This window comes from Abrus precatorius, unplaced genomic scaffold (assembly GCF_003935025.1).
Source record: "Abrus precatorius isolate BTA unplaced genomic scaffold, Abrus_2018 Scaffold11, whole genome shotgun sequence".
Lineage (NCBI taxonomy): Eukaryota > Viridiplantae > Streptophyta > Magnoliopsida > Fabales > Fabaceae > Abrus > Abrus precatorius.
The window spans coordinates 25,776,012-25,790,437 of NW_020874303.1; the positions used below are offsets into that span (position 1 = coordinate 25,776,012).

The 14,426-nt window shown below is 31.0% G+C and overlaps 1 protein-coding gene across 9 annotated transcripts; it reads left to right on the forward strand.

Moving 5' to 3' along the window:
* The first annotated feature begins 305 nt into the window (after positions 1 to 305).
* LOC113854615 (putative axial regulator YABBY 2) lies at positions 306 to 9,123 on the forward strand. Of its 9 annotated transcripts, none has more exons than XM_027485738.1 (7): positions 306 to 397; positions 918 to 1,069; positions 3,038 to 3,157; positions 3,299 to 3,416; positions 4,291 to 4,339; positions 5,649 to 5,724; positions 8,715 to 9,119. In XM_027485738.1, exons 2-7 carry the CDS (start codon positions 998 to 1,000, stop codon positions 8,820 to 8,822), a joined length of 543 nt encoding a protein of 180 aa, XP_027341539.1. In that variant the 5' UTR covers positions 306 to 397; positions 918 to 997; the 3' UTR covers positions 8,823 to 9,119. The 9 variants fall into 9 exon arrangements, with proteins under 9 accessions (XP_027341539.1, XP_027341534.1, XP_027341535.1 ...); XM_027485733.1 differs by lacking the exon at positions 306 to 397 and adding an exon at positions 399 to 446 and having other exon boundaries at positions 915 to 1,069; positions 3,272 to 3,416; positions 8,715 to 9,060; XM_027485734.1 differs by lacking the exon at positions 306 to 397 and adding an exon at positions 454 to 532 and having other exon boundaries at positions 3,272 to 3,416; positions 8,715 to 9,060.
* Positions 9,124 to 14,426: the final 5,303 nt, after the last annotated feature.

A 14,426-nucleotide genomic window follows, 5' to 3' on the forward strand; every position in this document is an offset into this window, starting at 1 on the left:
GTAAGACGTCTATTCACTATGCAAATAGTACACCGCAATAGATAACCCAATGCACATAAATGGACAAAAGCTAATTTCCAATTCATGTTATTTTTCCATAGTCTTTCGACGTCATTATTATTTGTAACCCTTGCTACACTTTGTTGACGTACTGTGTAATTAACATTTAGAATAGTTTGATTTAGACAGCATGATTTAGTAGAGTTTGTTGAAGCGTTGAGCATAGATTGTCTAGCCCCTTAGGGTCAGAACAGAAATCAGAATAGACTTGAAAAAGGTGTTAAAATTGTATGAAAAAGAAGAAATAAATAAAAAGGATGGAGTGAACCATTTGTCAGGCTGTGTTTGACATGCAATGCAATGCATTGATACAATTGAATGACACAAATTCTAATAAGCATGTCTCTGATCCCTATAACCTTTATCTTACAGTACTATTGGCATTTGTATAATCTTTCTCTTTCTCTCTCATCCCTAAACATTCCAAGCATTAATATCTCGCCCCCCTCGTCCGCTACAGAAAGGCAGTGAGGTTAGAGAGAATGGGTCACTCCCACCCACTCATTTTCTCAATCATAACACATCCACTCCCACCTTCTTTCCCCACTCTCTGCTTCTCTGTCTTTTGCAAACACGCGCACATACAAACACCAAAAATTTTCACACTTCCTATAATCTATCTTTTCTTTCATAATTCTAAACTATCACTAATCCCACTCCACTTCACTGGTTTTCCCCGACCAGACTAGTCCCATCTTAACCATTCACATTTTTGTACACTCTCTCTCTCTCTCTACCCCATTAAAAAAATAATAACAAAGTTTCTTTTTTTATTTTAACCTTTATGATTCTCTGTCTTATATTCTTCTGGGTCTTCTGTAAATCCTTGATCTAGCTTGTTCACTTTGTTTCAGCAGTCAAGGAATTCTCCCCTGTGATCTGTGCCTATAAATCTACTAAGCACACACGAAGGACAGTTGCAAATTAAAAAAAGAAAATGTCAATGGACATGATGGCAACCGAACGTGTTTGTTATGTTCACTGCAACTTCTGCAACACCACTCTAGCGGTACAATTCTGAATTCTCTTCCTTTTTCTTTCTCTCCATTTTTTTTCTCTATATTTTTCTAAGCTTGTTATGATTATTTTTATTATACCATGTCTTTCATCAGCTAATAATTTGTCAATTCGGGTTTTTTATATTTCTTGAATCGAGATCATGAAAGCAAGGAATTAAAGACCTCTCACTTCCCCAAGGATTAATTGGAATCCATCATTGAAGTTGATTTCTTGACTGGAATGTACTTCAGATCGAGATTTAATCGACTCCTATCTTATATTTTATGAGAAAATGTATTTGGGTATTGTTCCATAGCCTCTATTTATGTAACATGTTCAGCTATGATGCTAATTAACTTGGTTAGAGATCAGGTAAGTGATGTATTCAGTTTCACGAGCTATAACAGAAGACCAGTGATTAAATTCGAAACCCAGTATATGTAAGGCACATCCTAATTTGAGAGGCAATAAGGCAATTTTGTGAGCCTGAATGAAGCAATTTTAAGAGGTTTTATAAACAAAATGCATAGACAGGCATATACCCTTAAGAAATTCGAGGGCTATGAATAGGTAGGGCTACTACCTGGTATTAGGGTTCTTCTGATATATATGAAGCCCTTTCCCTTTTTATTATTTATTTATTATTTTTCAGAAGAATATGTAACATTTTATGATCTCACATGCTATATATGTTGAATAAAAAGTCAAACCGTTGTTTTAATTTATAAGTTATTTTTTCTTGTTTTTTTCTTTCTGAATTCACAGCTCATAAAATAAATCTGTACTCAAATTAATTTTCCATGTGATGGTTTCTCTTTCCTCAGTGTATTTGGTTGATTCCCTTTCACTGATGCGTGATGAGGTTGAAGGTGGGTATTCTGTTCATCATGATTTGCCAGTGAAACGTCATTTTTTGATGATCAAGGTTTTTCACAATTTCAGACTTGTTGCTTCCTTTAAGTACTGAGACAGTGTCCTCTCTTTCTTTCTACAAGAACTTGTGGAGATTATGACGTTCAGACAAATCCATTTACGCACCAGAAAATGCCATCTCTCTCTCTCTCTCTCTCTCTCTCTCTCTTATTTTCCTTTACCTTTCTCTCCTTTCATCATAATATCTCTGTTGAAATTACTCCTTTTGAGAAAGCATTATCTTTCTTTCTTTCCTTCTCAACCCCGATCTTGACACTGCACAATGAGCAGTAAATTTAATCTGCTTCATGGTGATGATGATGATCACTTTTCTTTAATCATATCTGTTAGGTAGCAGTAGTGGTTAACGGTGTTTCAATTAATCAATTTCATGGTTTCCGTTCTAGTCATGTCATTTTCATCTTTCTCTTTCTCTTTCTCTCTTTCCTCCTCGATCGCTATGAGCTACAATTTCTATCTTTTATCATCTTGCCTTGCAGTGTCAGCCAAAAAGTGAATGCGCACCCACAGCATGCAGACATTGTGAGAGTGCTAACTTTTAAATTAGCCATGTCAGTTCCTCATCACTTTGCTGCTATGCTAACATAGCATGTAGTATTCAATATGCTGCACTACTCTTCCTAGCTGGACCCTCACTCTCTCTCAACCTTATTTGTCCTCTCCTCAACCTCTTTCTTCTGTCTCACCAACCAACCATTTGTTTTCTTATTGTAACGTTGCGGTGCTTAGAAGCTCCTTTCCATTGAATGTGATAGCTTCAGTTCTCCAACATATGTATAAATATTTAAATTTTGACAAGTGTGAAGCTCTGATGTTTTGTTATGGCAATGGTCCAAACAATACTATACAAAATTTAAAGCATTGAGAATCCCAATTTAGACGATAGATCAAAGTTTTAGTGTTTGACATCCACCATTCCTGTGTGCATGTAATTAAGAGACAGAAATTAAGATTATTCAGCTGATCACTTAATTTGAGCTACTGGCTAGTGAAATAGGAAGTGATAACATGTGTTTGTCTTGTATTTGAAAATGGCTATTTGCAGGTTAGTGTTCCATGCAGCAGTTTGTTGACCATAGTGACGGTTAGATGTGGGCATTGTGCCAATTTGCTATCGGTTAACATGGGAGCATCACTTCAAACTTTTCCTTCTCAAGACCCTCAGGTATATATATAAATAAATATGTATATTTTATATATATATTTTTTTCTATTGTTTCTCTCACCTTTTGTTGGGTATATTTGACTCTCTCTCTGGGTGTGTATGTGTTTCTCTTAGAGATTTTCTACTGTTGCTAAGTTACAGAGACAGCATCAGCACCTAAGCATTCAAGAATCTAGCAGCAAGGAACTAGGATCATCATCAAAATGCAAATCATTCGAGCCTGTAGACCATGAGCAGCCTAGGATTCCTCCCATTCGTCGTGAGTCACACACCCTACATATTTCTCTTCCCTTAATTCAAAATATAATTAGCTTTTGGCATCTAAGTTGGAATGAACAAGCCGGGTCCAATAGCTAGGCCAGCCTGAACTTTTTCGTTATAGTTCAGAAGGTTTAAGGACAAAAAGATCAGACTACGTTACTCCACAACTGGCACAAGTTAATTAATGTAAACAAGCACCACAAAGTCATCATTGATGCCACTTGTCGTAAAACTCAGTTTTTCATGAGAATGGGCGTCCATCTCTCTTGAGTATCAAGTTTTTTTTTAGTACAAAGGTACCCAATTTAGCCTATATTTTCTTCGTCCATTTAAGTGTCCCCAACCAGATGGTGACCTTTCGTAACAAATTGACCCATCCTTAATTGATTGCAATCATGTTGTGCCCTAGAACATATATCTCTCATAACACTAAGCATATGCAATTTCATTTTACGGTTACAACTCCCACTCAAATTTAATTCTTTACTAATCTTTATTACACCATTTTAAATATAAGTATATAAAATTTTCTAACAAGACTTGTATATGTACCTTTACACATGTCAGATTATTGATTTTATTACTTATAATAAACTGTGACTGTAAGTAAGATTTTTCATCTCTCTCGTCGAGGCAGCTCATGATAACTTTTTAATGGATCGAATTTGCTCTCTTAGTACCAGTTCATCCAACTATTGGGCCAGCTCTTGTTAAAAGTTCTAGCTCAACCTGATTTTGGTGGTTGTTAGAAAATTCTATTTAGTGTTAATATGTTTGTGTTAATTTAAATTGTTGATATGCCGTTTATATACATTTACATTCTATGCAATCTGTTCAATATTTCAAACTAAAAAATCTCCTGATTAACACAGCTCCTGAGAAGAGACAACGTGTTCCTTCTGCTTATAATCGATTCATTAAGTAAGTAACCTTTTTAATTTACAATTTTAAATAAAGTTCCTGCCATTTCTCCATCTATTATTGTTTAGTGTAAATCCACGTGTTCTATTTAGTATACGTGGTTAATAGAGTAGTTTGGATTACATGATTAATGTTCTAATTAAAGTTAAAATAGTAATCAGTGTCCTAATCTTTAGAATATTGGTTAAAATTATTATTATTATATTTTATTATAATTTTAAATATTTTTATTAATTTCTTAAACTTTGATTAGCAATAAGAAGACTCTTAATTAAACGGAAAATTAATGTGAATGATGACTCATAATTCAAATAATATAATCGGTTGAGTGATAGACAACTGCGTGAAATTATTAAATACAGGCATGCATTTAGAATAAATAACTAAATATCAGCGCACTTATATACAAATGTATATTCGTGTGTATATAAAATTATTAGCAAATTATGAGAACGAGTATTAAAATTTTAGAGCATTTTTTAAATAAAAATAATTTTTTTAAAATTAATTTCAGACAACTTTGAACCTATATCATTGGGAAATGATAACCAGTTTTTAAAACACTACTATGATGAACTAATATCTAATATATACTCCCTCCATTATTTTCAGAAGATAGCACATAAATTAAAAATTATAATTAATATTCATATTTATATTAAATTATATTTAAATTTTTAATATAACTTTAATTATTTTTTCTTTTTATTTATAATTAATATAAAATATTTAAGAATCGTGTAGAAATGAGGATATATTTAAAAAGATAATGAATTTTGACTTGAACAGTTAAGAAAATATATAGATGGGAACAAGTTTATTTAAAAAAATTTATAAATAAAAAAGGAACGAAGGTAACTTTCAAATGAACATTTATTTTGAATGAGTCATAATAAATGCTTTTTACATTGTTTTTAATTTATAATCCACAAAATCATTGATAAAAACAATTGATTTGCATGGTAAATGCATGAACACGGGCAAAGATAGAGAGATGCAGCTAGTTATAACGTTAGATTTATTAAAATAAATATAATTTCTTAAAAAAAATTCTATAAAACAAGTGAGAGAATGATACACACACGGGGCTAATATAATCTTTTTATTTTCCAAAAAGAGTATTTTAGTACAATTTAAATTTGTTAAAATACTCTCAAAGGTATCGTTTATTATTATATTTATATAAAAAGGTGAAAATATGGTGTATGTGTGTGTTTATATGCATGTGTTGCTAGTACTCGATAAAAAAAAATGTATGTATCTGATTTCATCCAACAAGTATAACAAGCCTTCTGTTTTCTGTTTGCAGGGAGGAAATACAAAGAATTAAGGCTAGTAATCCAGATATCAGCCACAGAGAAGCATTCAGCACAGCAGCCAAAAACGTGAGTATAATTTATTACTACTTTCCCACTTTCTGCATATGCATTCTGGCATTTGAATGCATGAAAGTTCTATATCTATTTTCTCCCCCTCACATGTGGTGATTACACAATAAAAGATAACTTTGTCGTTTATATTAACTCGGTGAAAGTTGCACTTTATTATCCCTACAATTATTGTTGAAACTATACAAATAAAACCAATGCCATCTTCGAGGCTGCAGGTTTATATAGAACTTGAATGTATAATTAAATGGCAACTGTTCATATCCTTCTACTGATTCCTATAATGGGGGTTGCCCTTATTTGTTCAAAGCAATATCAATGACAAATACATCGTAGAGCTGAGAAATTATCAAACCATGGTTTGCAACAAAAGGCGAAATGACAAATAAAGATAACTGTTAAATAGATTGAGCTTTGGAGTTATCCAGAAGAAATGTTGCTAATATATAATAACCCTTACTTTATTTGTTTTTGTCAATGCTGCATAATTTGCGAATAGCTTATCATGTTTAACTGAGAGAAGAATACTCTCGATATGCTTAACTAATTAAGTGTGTGTTTTTTTGGTAATATTTTAAATGTAAAATTTAAGACACATTCACACCGAAGCTATTACTAATAACATTGTTGCAAGCTGAGATTCAATACTATTAATTTCAACGCGATTTCTAACACATAAAGAAGAATCACTTGTGAGATATACGACTCAATATTTTCATTGCCAAAATGGTATTTGATTAACACATAAGGTAAATTATATACGTGTTAATATTATATAGGATGATGGTATTTTGCGCATCACATTTTTTTAAACATTTTAACATATCGATTTACATACCTACACAATGTACTGGTCATAAAGTGAGATGAGTTCTGCATATAAAAGTCCGTCCCGCACAACAGTGGGTGATGTTAATATACTATTTTGCATCATTCATTCATTATTTTTATTTTAGATAATAGGACATACAACTTTTTAATATACTTTTAGGTTATGTTTTAAATAGGTACTATAATATGAAGTATTTTTGAATAAACAACAGTCCTAGAATTGAAAATTTTTCATACCTCTTTCTATCTCTCTTTCGTATCAATTTCATGTCCCATCATAGACTTTCTAATCTAACTTTTCAACGCAGGTGCAAATGGTATGTATAATGTAAAATAATTGTCGAAAATTTTTGTTCTCCCCCATAGAAAAATCAATAACATTATTTCTATGCCTAAATCCATGGATTTTTTTTTTCTAACACTAGTTACTTTTGAAAAATGAGAGATAGAATGTGGAAAGTGTTGAGATTAGTTTTTTTTATTTTTCAAAAGTGATGTGTAAGATTTAATAATGATAGCTTTTATCAGGTGGGTGGGCGCCATGGTTGATTCTTTATGTATTTTGAGTTTTATTGGAGTACTTTTTGGTACTTTTTATCTATAAAATTTGTTTTTATTGATTAAAAAAAGATATGTGTAAGAAGTACGTACTCGTCATTTAGATGTTGGAATAATATTGTTGCAGGGAAAATGGTGTAAAAAGAAATGTAGGACAGATACAAGACTTATGCATTGGTTATAACAAAATGTCTTTTCTTAAAATATATAAATAAAATGACTTAACCAGGGCTGTAAGAAGGATATGATGACATTCTTTTAGGTATAGCGAGATCTTTTGCCTGACTTTATAAGTAATGTGTATTGGTTGTAAGTAGGTATTTTTCGTGAAAGAAGTTTTACCTTGAAAAAGAATGAACAAAGTGTAGACTTCATAGGTAAAAGAAGATTTTGTGAAGCTAATATCTTAGTTTTGAGGTGTCTTCTATTATGGTTTCTCTTCCATTTCTTTGTAATTGAATCTCCTTAGTTTTTAAACTCTTAATAATTCTAAGGTATTAGGCCAATAGACCCATTATTATAGTTTCTCTTTAGGTCTTCCTTGTGTGTGGATATGCACACTTAATTAATGGGAGATTATATTGAAAACTCAATTGCACATTCTAAGTGGATATGTGCTTAAACAAGGTCGCAAATTAAAGTGGAAGGACCCATAGACATACTACTTTATAGTCTTCTCTCTCTTCATTGTAAGCGTCCGACTCTGGGTTTTGGGCTTCCCTATTTACAACACCTTAGTGATAACTACTGGAATAAAATTGGTACGAACATTGCTGGCTACAGATTCTAAGAAAGTTGAAAGGAGGCTCTTATATTTCTTCAATAGTGGATATTTCTATCTTATCCACTTACCCTAAAGGGATACTGTAGTGTACAGTGATGCAACCTGTAATTGACTTCTGGCTAAATCATCAGTTTGCAGGGTTTTTATAAGTGTCTATATAAAAAAGCATCCAAGACCAAAAAAGAAAAACATCTAATATCCCTTTTGGGACGATTATCTACTAAGTACTAACCATAAGATCAAGTTTGACGAGTCCTACCACAATTTTTGGAATCGTTATTTTCTTAAACCAAAAAACATGCAAAACAGTTTGTGATCCTAGATTTTAATTTTGCACCCATGTATTCTTCCCTTTTTAATGTTCATGATCGATAGTATTAGCCCGAAATTTCCATCTGATACCCAATAAATTAGCAAAGCCCTCAGTCTGTTGTTACATGCAATTCCATTTTATACTTTCCTTCAATGTACGTGTAACTCTTGTATATGGACCATAACATGTTCAGCACAATATAATTTGTAGGCCCTATACATAAAGCCACAAATATGCGTGTAGGCAAATTGAAAATGAGACTTTGAATTGATCATGGAAATTATTGACAAGTTATAAGTCAGTGTTCTTTTAATTCCTACTTTTTAGTTTATATATACAAGAATTATCTCTCGGAACTTCTCTGAGCCAATTTTGTTGCTTCTTATATCGTATACCCCTTCATAAGTCTTACTATATACATGATTTAAACTGCTATATTGTATCATTTGGAACCTTTAATTTAATTTCCTTTTCTGTTGTCTAATATGAATATTTATGCAGTGGGCACATTTCCCTCACATTCACTTTGGGTTAAAGCTGGATGGCAATAAGCAAGCAAAGTTGGACCAGCAGGGAGATGGAACTCAAAAGTCTAACGGATTCTACTGATTACGTATAAATGGAAGTCTATAATTATCAGCTGGTTTTTTTCTGTGCTTGGCCTAAATCAGTGAAAAAGGAGGTTGATCAAATTTCCCAATCATACAATTGGATGGGAGACTCTCATGAAAATTGACCTCAGCCTCTCACCCATGTTTAATATATATATATAGAATATGTGTTTCCCTTTTCTAGTTGTTATGAAATGATTGCTATTCTTATGATTGCATTAAATTATTATGTGAACTTAGGCACCTAAGTAATTAAACATTGTAAGTCCCTTCCCTTATAATAATGCGTATTTTTAATTACTAATACTCTATGTATTTCTCTTTTGGATGATTGCGTCTTAAAATATCAAAGGACGATTGCATGCATCTTATTCATTCTTTTGATGATAAGCAATGAAGCACCCCATATTTCACCCTCTCATCCTCAAGGAGGACCACTTGAACAGTGCTTTTCATCTTTGAAATGGTTACCATTTGATCCTTTTTGGGAGTATGGTGCTTCATCCAGAGGAACAATTTTTTGTCCATCATTTTTCACGAAGGGTTTTCCTTTTTCTTTTTTTCTTTTTTTCTTTTTCCTCTTTTTCCTCTTTTTTTGGAGGATGTTCTTGTTTCTTCTTACCTTGGGGTTTTGCCCTGTGGGTTTATTTGAACTATGCGGTTCCACAACCCCCATAAACTAAATAAAAACATATAGTTCAAGATTCTTTTTTGTTCTTACTTGACCGTCTTGTTCAGTTAAGGCAGTGCAGCCTTCTCAAAGGAACATAAAAAATTGCATTGCAGGTGTTGCATGCATGTCTTCGTCTGTCACGTTCGCAGAACTACTTTTTCTTTTAAAGGAAATGTATAGATCGGAAGTGATTAAAGACCCTAATTTCCTTTTAATTAAATCCTACCCAAGTTTCATAAAAGGCACTTTCAACTTCACAAGAACGTACATTAACCGAAGCATCATCATTATAATATTTTAGGAGATATGATTTGATCATGGAATGGAATCTTATCGAAACTGCATTTTTTTCCCTTTATAAATTAACAAATAAAAAGCAATAACGGCTATATCTTTCGAGCAACATATATACTATAGACTCAATCAATAAAAGATAGTAAAATTTAACGGCATTGATTAAAAACAACTATAAAGCAATTATGGTATTGCATCAGAAATTATAAAGAAATATGTTAATGATGTTTTCTTATGAAAAAATTTCATTTTTAATTAGTTAAGTAGTGCTTTAGAAATACTTGTTTTGCATTTTCTAAAAAAAAATCAAAATTTGTGTGCATTTAAATTACATGTTTTTGTACTATAACTTTTAGTGATTTTAGCTTATATATGATATTATATTTGGGGAAAAATAAATAAAAAAATTCGCAATAGATTTGAGACAGATTTTATTGTATTTTGGCAACATGTCTATTGCTATACATGCATGGTTTATTTCATATACATTGAATGATAAATTAACATATTATGTGTATAATACACATACATGAAGAAAATGCATTATTATTTGTTCAAAACACTTAAACTTAACCATAATAAGCACGCAGGTCAATTAGCGATAACTATTTTATTTTAATTACAGGTCTTAAGTTTGAGCTTTGAAAATGTAACTATATTAATTATCTACTCGATTAGATTTAGATTAAATGAATGCCTGATGTGGAAATATTTACGAACAAAAGTGCGTATTTATATTCTTAAACGGTTATATGACTATTTTAATTATTAAATAACTTTTAAGTTTAACCACATATATAATCGTATTATTTTCTTCTTTCACTCTTACACAAAAAACACTTTATTATATTAGATACATTTCATGTATAAAGTTTATTAACTCTGTCACCTACTTTAATCACTAACATTTTGTAGAATATTAATTTAAAAAATATCATCGTTATATAATACAATATATATATATATATATATATATATATATATATATATAATCTAAAATAAAGAAAACACATAAGTATATTATTTTATAGTTAATATTAAAATTTTAAAAATATAATATTTAATAAAATATTTTTTTTTTCATAAAGTATTGATTACTTCTTAAATTATATAAAATTTTATAAATTTCATCTATTTTATAAACACTTTCAATTTAAATGTAAAATTAACATAATTCAATGTCCATAAAACATTATTGAATAGATAAAATTTACTCTTAAAATACACACCTTTTTTTGGGGTTCATGAGAGACCCTCCCTTCGAAGCGAAAGAAACGCGCGAATAATAAAATCTTACCTTTTCTATGTGTCCAATTGACGTGAGATTTCACATAAAGAATGAAAGCCACGAATTTCTGTCACACTCGAAGTGATTTTTTTTACTTTTTATGTTAAGCATGAAATGTTTAAAATTTCACCATTAATTGGATTGACGTGACGTCTTTCCACACATTTAGACGAAATGGTGTATCAATCTACAACGCTTGACAAATGCATTGCAAATGCTATTTTTAGAAAAGAGATTTAATTTTTCTTTATCAAAAGATTTGTTTAACTTAAATTTTAAAATTTTCTCCTTTCCCTTATTTTCTTTTCGTTTAAAAGTTAAACTTGTCATTAGTTTTTGGAATTGGAATGAAATAGATGATATTGGATGACACATGCAGATAGAGATTTATTTTGTAAGGCTCCATGAAATGGCTATAGACACAAATTGCTCGAGTAATGTTGACATGACGTATAACGCAGTGGTGTGAGTGGGCTCTATTTGGTCAAAACGCGCATGCTTTATGGAAAATCCGACTATTTAGTGATGCCCTAAATCTAATGGGGTCGTGACTGTCTTTGAATCATCATGTTCGATCCTTGATTCAAGGGACGCACAGCTCCACATAGTACACCAGGTACAAAAGCCACCCCCCCCATAATCCCATTTCAATCAATTATTCCTGGGGTTTTGTCTACTGTTATTATCACATTAAATGAACTAATAATTGGTCATTTACAAGTTTATGCATGTATGTATTCAACTTAGGTAAAATTGTTATGAACAGTATTAATAGTGCATAAATATATACAAAACTTTGAATGTAAACCTCAGAGATAAGAGTGAACTTTAAGTTTTGCATTTTATTTATATACTTAATTTTTAATTTATCATTAACCTGTCAATGTAAAATTTTTTATTATCTAACAAAAGACTTCACGAGTTTGCATTGAAAGTCAGATTTATCATTTTCCTTACAGACCAAAGAAAATTTAAGATAACCTCTGTATACTTCGTGATATGAGATAGCTCAGAAATTGAGCTAGCTAGGAAATTTTTATTCACTGCTCTCAATTAATACAGGGTGCAGCTCCTGAGAATGTGAAAGATAACTATCATTCTATTTGCACCCATAGATAGGGAAGCTAAATATGAATGTAAACAAGAAATAAAATAAAGATTATGGATAAGCATGAGAATTTTATTGTATAAGAAAGTGAGAATGGTAATGGGGAGAGGTTGAAGAAGAGAGGTTGTCTGGGGGGATAAGGATAAAAGGGCAGAATCTGAAACGTCAAATCAATAAGTAGGTGAGTTAATTGGATGCATGTGGGTGTGTGTGGGGGTGTGTGTGTGTGTGTGTGTGTGTGGTATGGATCTTGTCTGAAAGAAAGATGGCTAGATAGATGGGTGACTTGACTTTATCTTTGGTTGCAGAAAACAATAAATGAATGTTTCTGACTGTCATTTCACTTACGCCGTTGCCAATTTGCCAGTAGGACCATTCGTTATGGGCCCCAAACAACGAGAGATTCCTTTACGGACCAAACAACCCTGCTACTCTCTTTTCCTTCCATTACCCTACCTCTCAAAGCTTTCTTGATATTTACATATATATTATTAATCAACTCACGTATGTGAAATTATGTATTTTCTAAACCATTTTTGTATTTTGAAATTTTTGGGCATTATATTATATTTCTTTATAATTTCATATATGTTTTATTTTGTCTTTTTCGTTATAGGGGTTGGTATAACTTTTTTTGGACACTTTTCTAAAACATGCATATTTAGTTAATCTAATAAATATTTGAGGGTATTTTCGATTTCAAAACTCGAGATATTTGTTGAAGGTAGAACATAAAAATAAAAAACAGAGAAGAATAAATATGAAACACAAAGATGAAATATAAAAGAAAATAAAATATTGATAAAAAAAAAAGTTCGTAATTCATCCAATTTAGAGTATGTTCATAAATAGTGATTCAATCTATACTATAACTAAATGAGAATATACAATGTTTGAGAGTCAATAAAAATTCGCTCACGTACGTTTTTAAAAAGTCTTTCTCTCAATGAAAATTACTTTATAGTCTCTCACCCCTATTCTAACATATGGGATCTTATATATTGATAATAGATACAAAAATTATGACACAAAGGAAGTTTTAATAAGCTATAATATCACTTATGGGATAACTCTTTCAATAATGCATGTCTATCACTGATTTCAAGTATCCAATATTAAAGGTGTGTCTACATCTAATTATCAGTTTCTAATACCACAACAACAGAAGTCTTTTAAAGATAAGACATACCTAAAACAAATTGTATGATGTCTATATTGATGCAATAAAAGTTCTCGGTCGATTAGGTTGCTCCCACATAATGATAAAAAAAAATGCATCATTCTCCTTTTTATATGCACAAGATGATTGTAATTGTAATGAGAGTGAAAGAAAAATAGTCCTGATTTACTGTAGTGGCATAGATGCATATTTTTGTAGAAACATAGAATTATGAAATTATTTTTTTACCCAAAAAGAAAAAGAATCATGAAAAGCTTTATTAAAAACTCATACCAAGCATAGTGACAAATAATATATATTGAGCATATCAATGTGGTTTCTAAAATTTAAGGAAAAAAACTAGTACTTTAAAAAATAAAAGAACCAAAAATTTAATCTGAGTACAAATCATGCAATTCTTTTTAGGAAATCCGCATAAAGTTTGCATGCCAATGGACACATTTATTAGGTTTTTTTGTAAACATGTTGATGGTGAACTCTTTCCAAAAACATTTTAGTTATGGGAAACATTCAATTTGTTTTAGTTTATTAAACAAATTGCTAATAACTTCGAGATATAAATGCTTACTAAAGGATCCCATCACCAGTTGGGCTGCTCTTTTTTCTATCCTAAATAAAGACAAAATTTAATACAATTCTTAAAGTATTTTTAACATTATTTTTAATTAAAATTAAAAAATTATTTTGATAATTTATGATAATATTAAATGCTCATCTTTTATCGAAGTAAATTTTTAATTTTAATTAAAAAGTAGTACTAAAAGTACCTACAATAAACGGTAAAGGGAGAGATCACAGATATATTTTATAACTTAATGTCCCTTATGTTTTTATACTTTACCTCTCTATTTCTCTCTCTTTTCTGGGGAATAAGATAACTGAAACCAGTAAAGAGCACACCAGTATGACTAGTTTGTGTGTGTTACCCGGGGTGGTCTAAAAATAAGACAGTACTTGTGTGGGAAACGAGGCTCCTGCTAAAGGGAAGCATATTTTACAACTAAGAGCTACAGAATGTTGATCAATGAGCAGAATTTGAAAAGTCAGTGGTCCTGGTTA

Bases quoted from the DNA above. Each gene is read 5' to 3' on its own strand.
- LOC113854615 (XM_027485733.1), top strand. From the start codon at position 998: ATGTCAATGGACATGATGGCAACCGAACGTGTTTGTTATGTTCACTGC. The intron at 1,070-3,037 runs GTACAATTCTGA...GGCTATTTGCAG, and splicing joins TCTGCAACACCACTCTAGCG to GTTAGTGTTCCATGCAGCAG. The intron at 3,158-3,271 runs GTATATATATAA...TGTTTCTCTTAG, and splicing joins TTCCTTCTCAAGACCCTCAG to AGATTTTCTACTGTTGCTAA.